At 31.3% G+C, this 10,538-nt stretch overlaps 1 protein-coding gene across 1 annotated transcript; it reads right to left on the reverse strand.

The window, feature by feature from the left end:
• Window positions 1-889: 889 nt before the first annotated feature.
• Window positions 890-4,494, reverse strand: LOC110662074 (probable LRR receptor-like serine/threonine-protein kinase At2g24230). Its single transcript, XM_021820945.2, has one exon. The coding sequence runs from the start codon at window positions 3,720-3,722 to the stop codon at window positions 1,161-1,163; it is 2,562 nt and encodes an 853-aa protein (XP_021676637.2). The 5' UTR covers window positions 3,723-4,494; the 3' UTR covers window positions 890-1,160.
• Window positions 4,495-10,538: the final 6,044 nt, after the last annotated feature.

The raw sequence follows: 10,538 nt of genomic DNA on the forward strand, positions 1-10,538 counted from the left end.
ACACTTGTGATGGGAATTTAATAAAAGAAAAAAATTGAATATATTCTCAGTGCTAAGGATGTGTAGATTAATTAAGCTAAGGCTCTTGTCTTTTTTTGCAGATTAGTCATGAATATGTCAAGGTTAATCAACCTTGACATCATATTTTTCCAGGGATAAAAATTCCTAGAGAACAGAGAATTGGGTTCTGATTATAAATGTGAAATATGGCTACATTTTGCTGGGAATTGGGTTCGAATTTATGTTGATATGAAGCATCATATTTCTTTTTCTTTTATATAATCACAGAGATCCCTTGATCCATTAGTGTCCGGTAGTGGTCCTGAATGCATTTAGTAAAATTTTTTTATGCATTTATGTTTATGGAAACCCAGAAATGTAATGGTGAACCCAGCTACCGCCACCACTCCAGGACCACCCATTACTGCCCTGTACAAAATACCTCCCATATAGAACACAGGTCAGTTATCAACTTATCATGCAAATTGCAAGGCAAAACAAGGTTCAGGCAACTACCTCTGGGAGAGACCCGAGTCATAACTGCTAAATGCAGGGCTTGTTTTATTTTTTTATTATTATTTTTTTTCAGTGTAGATGAACAATCCTGTAGTTTTTCAAATTTCAACCTGGCTTTACTGCTCCAATATTTGACAAGAAAAACATATTTCATCTGCACTCCAAGCATGATCATCAGCCGTTTCAGATTGACCATTTCTAATTTCATTATTTCTCACAGTTTTCAAAGCCATAACGTATCGAGTGCGATTGGAATCAATTGCAACAAAAAGAAAGCCACATGAAAAACACAACCCCAAAACCTCCCTGATGTAGGATGAAAGCTTTATACATGTTTCAAAATTCAAGCTGATATTAACATAAGGACAGAATCAAAATCAATACTAGTGATTATATGAACATTAGGAAGAAGGCTATTAACTTTCGCGGATTGAACTCTTGTATATATAAATTAAATTTCTATGCCACCAACGAAGGTAAGGTAAAGATCAAAAACAGAATTTCAAGAACTGCTGTACAATCCCTCCTCCTTACGGCAGCACAGAAAGAACTCAATATGTAGAAGAAAAACAAAAGCTATATAAAGAAAGCCAGCTTCCATATATATATGTGTGTGTGTGTGTGTGTGTGTGTGTGTGTGTTCATCACTGATGCACTGCTGATTCAATATCTTTAAGAAGTCCAACTATCTGCTGCATGCTTGGACGCTTCGAGGGAATGTCCGCTGTGCACAGATAAGCAATCTTGAGGGCCTCCCCCATTTCATGTTCTGGTCCTGTATCACGAATTTTTGAATCAATAGCTTTTAGCCCTTGGTTCTTCCTTACCAATCCTCTAACCCAACTCACCAAAGTTGCATCGTTTTCTTCAGGATAATCATCTCCGACCGGCTTTTTCCCAGTAATTAGCTCAAACAAAACAACTCCATAGCAATAGACATCGGATTTTGGTGTTGGGCAGTTGTTATCTGGATCAGAAAACTCTGGAGGAACATAACCTGGTGAGCCACGAGCAATCTCCTCATCTAAACCACTGCCAAAGACCTTGCCCAGTCCAAAATCAGATAACCTTGGCTCCAGTTTATAATTCAGGTAAACACTGCTAGCTTTAACGTCTCTATGAATAAGTGGGGGTGAGCAACCATGATGAAGAAATGCCAATGCACGAGCAGTGCCAAGAGCAATTTTGTGTCGAAATCTCCAGGTTGTTAATAACCCTTCAGAGCCAACATTTTGAATGCCATTATTATCATCTTCTTCCCAGGTGTCGGTGCTCCAATCTTCAGTTGTTTGGACGCCAAGTGGCAAGTCATGAAGTAAATTCTGCAAGTTCCCATTCTCCATGTAATCATAGATAGCAATTCTTTGATCTCCTGCTACGCAATATCCAGTCAATGGAACAAGATTAGGATGCTTAATTCGACCAAGATACTCAAGCTCTCTTGCAGCTTCTTGGTCTGTCAATGTAGATCCATGGACTAAAACTTTAACAGCTACATGAATTCCACCAGGCAGAAATCCCCTGTAAACAGGCCCAAATTTCCCTTCAGCCAAAAGGGTGCCTCTGTCAAAACCTGAAGTTGCAGATAAGAGGTCTGCAAAAGTGATATTCAGCAATGGCTTCTCAAAAATCACTACAGGGACTGATGTTGCCTGCTTAACATCAGCAACCCATGTGGTTGAATCAGTATGGAATGAAAATGGACCTGAAATATTTTGTTCATCTTTGTATGAGGTTTGTTTTACCGCCCACTTACTGGATTTCCTTCTACAGCCGATAGCCAGAAATAGCAGCCCAGCGAGCAAGCAGACCATTGAGAGGGTTAAGGCAAGAGCAAGTTTTAATCCCTTGTGTTGGTTGGCCTTTCTTTTAAAGATGCCTAGGTTTGCTGCAATTGGGCAACTGTTTAATGATCCATAGAATTGTCTTTGGAAGATTTCAGAGGAAAATTCAGAAGCACAAAGGGTTAAGTTGTTGTAAGAGAAGTTGAATCTTTCCATCCATTGGAGTTTTTGTAAGAGAGGCAATGGGATTTCTCCACTCAAATTGTTATGTGAAACATCAAGAACTTGGAGGTTTTTTGTAGGTAATAAAGGAATTGAGCCACTGAGATGATTCTCAGACAGATCAAGTGTACGCAGATTACTCAATTGTGCAATTTCTCTAGGAACATGGCCAACGAGACTAGTTTTAGACAAATTGAGAAACTCTAAATCCCCAAGCATATCAATTCGTGGAAATTCCTGCTTATCAAATCTATTGAGTGCAAGATTAAGGTATTTGAGATTTTGAGCTTGATTTAGATAGGGAAAAATATCCCCACTAAGTTGATTCTCAGACAGGTCCAAGTAAATCAAATGAGACCAATTGTAGCTAGAATTGAATTGTACCTGAGAAATGTGACCTTGAAACTGGTTCCTGCTTAGGTCTATCACCTCCAACATTCCCAGAAACACACCCATAACTGAATCATTAAACAAATTCCCAGATATATTGAGACTTGTGATGGATTTCATCTGCGAGAAATCCGAGTCTCGCCCTTTGATCTTGTTTCCTGCAAGGTTTAATGTTTTGAGCTTAGGAAATGCAGCACCAAAATCATCTGGTAAGGAGCCTTCGAGTTTATTCAAGGAAATATCAATGAGAGTCAGTGACCGGCAATTTAGAATTCCCAATGGAATGCTTCCTTGAAAACCATTTCTGTCAAGCTTCAGAATTCTCAAACTCGAAAGGGAGCTTATTGCTGCAGGAATTTCACCACTAAAATTGTTGCTTGACAGATCAAGTGATTCAAGCAGACCAAAATTGCCAATGTTGTTGGTTAGAGACCCGGAAATCTGGTTGGAAGAGAGATTGAGGGTCGTGAGAGAGCCCAAACTCCACAAATCTGAAGGCAAAGCAGTGATTTTGTTGTTGCTAAGATCCAAAGTATGAAGCTTGGTTAGCTTGCCAATGGTGGTATCAGGAATGGAACCAGAGAGGCCATCACCAGAAGCCACTAACCCCAAAACATTTTCTTCGGCATCACAGAACAAGCCTTGCCACGAACAAACAGAAGCAGAGAAATTAAAAAGTGGAGAAGAAGTGAAATTCATCTTCTTCAAAAACTCAGAGACAAAGAAAGCATCTGTATTGGGTTGTTGACAAGTTAAAGGCTTGAAGAACATTGAAAGAACCAAGATAGAACCAAAGAAACCAAAACCCATTTGGAATCAAGCCAAAAACTCGCAAAGAGAAGAGCAGCAACTTTGAACCAAAAAGCCAAAACCACAGCAAAAGCCTCTCCCAATGCTTTAAAACACAACCTCTATATCATATATGCTTCTGAGACCATTTCAAACAATACTTTAAGCCTCTGCAACTCCATTCAAACTAATATGCAGAGTCATTTTAGGGCTAAGGGCGCTCCCAAACAAGTAGAGCTAAAAATGCAAACTTGCTGTGCTATTGTATTGCTCAGGAAAGACCACAACTAGAACCAGAAAACCCAAAAAGTAGAAAACAAGTTGCAGAGATAAGAACTGGGTATTTGAGACTAAGGAAGGTTTTGCGGTTTCAAGACGGAATGTAAGCATACCTTGTCTGGCTCTGCAGATCAGTGAAAGCCAGCAAAACAAACAAAAGAAAATAACAGAGGTCAAGAAGCACTTTTGTCTCCAAGTAGAACATGAAATCCACTAGACTTTTTGCTATATATCTATATATAGAAGACCATAAAATAAAAAGAAAGACTTCTCCTAACAATAACACAGGGAGGGGGTATAGAGGGAGAGAGATATGTGAGAAAGCAAGATTGAAGCTTTAGAGTAGAGAAGAGAAGTTGGGGTTCATAAATTGGGTTGGTGAAATTTTTCAGTGCTTGGTGGTGGTGGGTATGCAATGATTCTTCATTAAAGTGTTGGTGATAATCATTCTTCTCTACTGTAATGGTAATGATCTTTCAAAGATGAAAAAATGGGAGTGATAAATCTCTGCCACCATTGTTGACACTTGAAAGTTAACAATTTTTTTAATCACATTTATATATTAATTTGCATATTAAAAGGAAACTAAATAGAAAAATTTATTGTAGGTAAGTATGTAAAATTTATATATTTTATAGTCGTTTATCATTATATATTTTATTTTTTTAATTAATAATGAATTGAATTTAGGTGAAAGAATTTAAGTAATTTTTTTTTTAACGTTTTCCTTTTTCATAAATTCTACTTTCAAATTTATGAAGTTCTCAATCGCTTTCCGCAGGACGGGATTTTCCAGTAACATGATGGAGATGTTAAAATATTATCCGTGAATATCAAATTAAAAAATTATTTCTTATTTTAAACGAATAAATAAATTTTCTTTAATTTTTTAACCAAATATATCAATTAATTTAATTTAATTTAATAATATAATTTATTTTTATGTACATAATTTTAATATTGTGCAAAAGAATTTATTCAACTAATTTAATTAAACTTTTCATTGCTTAAAAAATTAAATTATATTTTAATTAATTTAAAATTAATTAAATTAAAATCATTGAATTAATAATGTGACGAAAAATTATAAAAATACTATCTAAATTTTAGGATTATATATGTGTTGTGGGAATCTATAATATATAATTTATGTGTGTAGTTTTTTTTTTTTAATAATTTAGGACGATCAGAGTATAGCTAACAGAAATTTTATTGCACTGGCGAAACTAGAGGCTGACAGGAGCCATTGCGTCCCCTAATTGATTTGTAGCAATCTTAGGGAGTTGGGAGTGCAACCAATTTCTCGTGCACTGGGAGATTTCACTTTCTCTCATTTTCAATAGCATTAAGTTGGAGAGCATGCCTCTCTTAATCAGCAGATGACTCAAGGACTTAAAGTTTCCTATTGCAGCTGAAAGTTTCCAACATCCTAATAGATTCAAGCAACTCAATAATATTAGCACCAAATAAGTTTTAAATGGTTTGAGCATATATGCTCCTAAATGCTTCTGGTAAAGTTCTAATCAATGTAAAATTCTGTATGTAAAGTTTCTTCGTCAATCTCAAAGCTCCATTCTGATATGGAAAATTGTTAATTGATGTGTCTGCTACCTGAATTTCACTAATGGAAGATAGTCAGTCTCTTACACTGCATTATCACTTTTACAAGAGATCTCTTATTTACGTTGTATTCTATAGGTGCTTATTAATGAATGATTATGCTTATAAGGTCTTTACCCTTCCAACTTAAATTTCTGATTCCACCTAACTCAAGTAAGTAACGGAAATTGGACTTGTGATGGTCTCTGTTGGTGTAGTTACCTGTTAAGATTAGGAGTTTATGACTGATTGAGACTTAGAGTCCACCTTATCTAAATGTCATGAGAATGTTAGAACTGTAATTTGCAAAAAATGTTAGAACTGTAATTTGTAATTTTTGCGATTATTTTTTTATCCTAATCTTTTTACGTTATCCAAGCATTCAGGGATATATTTAGGCGAATAATGCCTATCGGAGTGTCAGAATAAATATTCTAATAATTTTAATTTGTAATAGTTAAACTTGAATTGAACTTCGTTACTCGTTACTCGATTATTCATTATTTGCTTTCGAATACTGTTTTAACAGCCGTAGCATTAACAATTATATCAAATTAAAAAAAAATAATAGTCAAATAGGCATTTCATTTCATCATATTAGGAAGGCAAACAACAGCTGCATTTCATTGACCATTTGGAAAAATTAATCTTTCATTTCACTTTCTTGATTTTTTTTATTATAATAATTAATCTCGATGAAATTAACTCTAAATTTCATTTTTTTTAGTGTTTTTTAGTTGAATTGTTAATTTTTGGATGTAACTTTATTATTTTTAAAATTTTATTCCAAGCCTTAATTTTAAGACAATTTAATGACAATCTTAAATAATTTTAGTAAAAAGCATATCTCAAATTTTTTTATTTTAAATATTAAAATATTATTTAAAAATTAAAATTTTATATTAAATAAGAAATATGAATCTTATCCCTATATTTATATTCTGTTTTCATATCTAAATCTATTCAAATGTGGCTGCATTATTACATTTGAACGCTGGATGCAACCTCAAATGGGGCTTTGCTTCTTTTGATGGCCATCTCATCAATAATAATAGTAATAATAATCCGTCCTACAAAGAAAATTTATTTTTATTTCGTATTTTAAAAAAAAATATAATTAATATAATTAAAGTAATAAATTTTATTTAATATTTTTTTAATATATCTCTATTTATACTGTTTCCTTAAAAATTAAATAACTCATGTTATTAAATTATTCTTAAAACTAATAAACTTTTTTTTAATGTATATTAAATAGGAATATAATAATAAATTAATAAATAATTCTATAAATTGAAAAAAAATAAAAAAAAGTAAATATATGTTTATGGGAGGGAGTGAATAATAATAATAATAAGAAGAAGAAGTTTTTTATAATAAATGCAAATTTACAATTTATAGGAAATTATAATTTTAAAAGGATGTATTTAATATAAGTTTAATGAGAATAAATTTAATACCTGTTACATTAAATATTTTTATTAATATAAATATTTAATTTAATAATTATTACATTATTCAAATTTTTTGTACCACACTTATTTTAAAAACAAATTCATATAAAAAATCGTGTTAAATAAGTACAAATTACCTTTACATTATAGTTTTTTATATTAATGACACCCTTAGAAAAATAGAAATAGATTATAGTAAACCTAGTCTACAATTCACATGGTTTGAAGATTGAGTGAGTGAGGGCTCCACAAAACTAAAGCACTTATTGGTGATTGGAGATTGTGATTGTGGATGCATAATTATGGCTCCTTAGTTTAATGATTAGAGTTCGTATTCTACTAATTATGACAAAAAAACAAAAACACACTTCTTGGATTAGCCACCCCTTCTATGTGAAAAGAAGAAAATCTACATGACTAATAATCATATGATGTCTAGACTGCCCTTGTCATGTGCATGATAAAATGCCATTTCCAAGGGCAAAATAGTCCTTTTCTTTTATTATATATCTTCGCACAAACCTAGATCCGACAACCAAAGCAGAAGTGAGAGAAAGAGTGTTGATAATTTGCATTGATTGAGGAAATGTAATGTAGAAAGAGTAAAGAGAAATCAACCCACAATATTATTATTAATTCCAAAACTTTAATAAATCATGTTAATTCTTATGTCACACTCATTCATCTCACCAAAACTTAACCTTCAAACAATCTTCATCGATATTATTGTAATATAATTGATTAAATACATATTTTATTTTCTAAATTTTATTTAAAAATTTAATTTAGTGGCAGCCTACCTAATTTTTTTATTACAATTTATCAGATTTCTCATAATTTTTCTTTTAGATAAAATTTAATAGTTCATTAATAAAAATAATAAAATAAATACGATATAATACTCTCATATGAGAAAAAAAAAATACAAATATAGATAGTTAAAATATTTTATTTAGAGATAATTTGGATAGAGTAAAATAATTTTCAATGTAGTAATTGATCCTTTTTATTTTTAAACAAAGAAATCTTTTGCAATACTATACTTTTAGGATATTATACCACCAAACGTGAATAGAGAAATAAGCCGTACTACTAGGCTCGAGGAGATTATTACTCATATCTGAGTCTCCAATCAAAATAAATTAACAATTTATGCTGTATTTCGAATTGTCAAATAACTCATTCAATATTGAAAAAAATAAAACAAAACTCTGCTAAGAGGAAATAAAAACAAAACCCTAATAATAGGGAGAAATAGGACCCTAATACTGGGGAGAGAACCTGAAATCTATTTCTAAATGACACAAATTTAAGGAGAGAAATTCAGATATGTTCTAAACGGACATAGATCTGAGAATTTGTTAGAAAAAACTTATAAAAAATAATAAAAGGAAAAAAAAACCTATTTAGGGGAAGTCACCGGTTAGAAACTCACCAGTGAACGCTCAAAATAGATATCTGAAAAAGGAAAAAAGAAAGGGAGAGGAGAAAAGAGGAGAGGAGAACATGAGAGACTATTACCTTAAAAGCAGATATCTCATAATTAAACATTCATTAAATACGAAATTACAGAGTTAATACAACAAGTAAAAACACTTGGCGTTTGGAAGTGCAAGGGGGCGCTACTTTTCCTTTATTAAACTTACATAGTTTTTAAGGGGCTAAATGATTAAAACAATTAAAAATTTTTATATTTTTTTTTAATTTTAGTAAAATTTTTTAATTTTATCAATTTAATTCCAAATTTTCACATTAATTTTATTTTTAACAATTTACTAAATCAAATACTTATTATTTTGAAAGTTATAATTAGATTTTTTTTGTTATATTATTTATTAATATTTTATATTTAAATATTTGAATTTTTTTCATTTGTCAGGCTTAAATTAGAGATAAAATAATGAAAAAGATGTAAATTAAAAGTATAATGGAAAGAGAGAGAAGAAAAAATAAAATAAAGATAACAAGTTAGATATATTATTCAATTATTATTTTTTTTTATCAATAAGAAGTTTGTTAAAATTAGTGAAACTATTAAAACTATTGAACAAATTATTAAAATTAAATAGATTATCTAAAATTGATAATATATAAATGAAAACATTTGAATAATTTGTCAATCGATGGGTTTAATTATTTTTAATTAAATTTATTGCTAAAATTGAAAATAATATGACAGTTTATAATTAAATTGATAAAATTAAAAAGTTTTGCTAAAATTGATAATTGACATAAAGTTTTTTATTTTTTATTTTTTGTCATTTAGTCTTTTGAAGGTGATATAATTTGAAAATTGAATCTTTAAAATGCACACACACATATTCTCTCTTTCTAAATTTTGAACCTTTAAAGTGTTTAAGGTTTATGTTTAATACTAAATTATCTAGCTATTACTATTACTTTCTCTCGCTCTCTGTCTCTCTCTAAACTTTAAATTTTTAAAAGGTTTAATATTCAAGTTTAACACTATGTTATTTAACTATTACTCCCTCTCTCTCTTTAAATTTTATACTTTCAAAATGTTTAAGGTTCAAGTTTAACGCTAAACTATCTAACTATTACTATTATTATCATTCTCTTTCTTTCTTTCTCTCTCTCTCTCTCTCTCTCTCTCTCTCTCTCTCTCTCTCTCTCTCTCTCTCCCCCCTCCCCCACCCCCACCCCCACCCCCACCCCCACCCCCACACAATCCCTCGTTTCCTCTCTTTTTCTTTGTAAACTTTAAACCTTTAACCCTAAGATATCCAACTATTACTATTTCTCTGTCTCTCTCTCTCTCTCTCTCTATAGACCTTAAATATTTTAAAGGCTAAGGTTTGAGTTGATCACTACTGTTTCTCTCTATCTATCTTACCTCCCCTCTCATTTGTTGTTTCAAGCTTCAGTAGATGCTTGTTAACCTCATACAAGTGCACCTTCACACGTTCAAGCTTTAAGGTTGCTTGAAAACCTTAAATAGTTTTTAGTAAAATCACTCTCAATCATTCAAGGATACAAGCATGAGGAGCTATTAAAATAAGAGAGAAGGTTTGCAAATGTAATAACAAAAGAATATTGAATCTCAATAACAAAAGCTTATAAATGACCTTAATTAATCACAAAGAGTTAAATTGCTTTCATCAAGTGAAAAGGAAAGTAAATGAAGCCTTATATAGGCACATTTAAAAAGTGGCTATTGGGATTTAAAAAAGTAACCAATAATTTATTTTTGAAAAAACTAGTCATTTGTTAGATTTATGACTCAAAATCCTAATAGATTTGGAGATACCTTTTCTTAATTTGAGTGAAAAAATATTTTTTAATAGGATAGAAGATTATTTCCTAGATAGACTAAAACTCTTATTATAGTATTATTCCTAAGTTGAGTTGGATTCCTAATTAGATTAAGATTAAAGGGACTAACATTATAAATAAGAGTATTATGGAGAGGTTATTTGGCTTTATCCATTGAAGAGGGGTTCTTACCCATTGCAGTCCCACGAAGGGAGAGAGGCTTTGGCCGAAG

This window comes from Hevea brasiliensis, chromosome 17 (genome assembly GCF_030052815.1).
Source record: "Hevea brasiliensis isolate MT/VB/25A 57/8 chromosome 17, ASM3005281v1, whole genome shotgun sequence".
NCBI classification, from domain to species: Eukaryota; Viridiplantae; Streptophyta; class Magnoliopsida; order Malpighiales; family Euphorbiaceae; genus Hevea; species Hevea brasiliensis.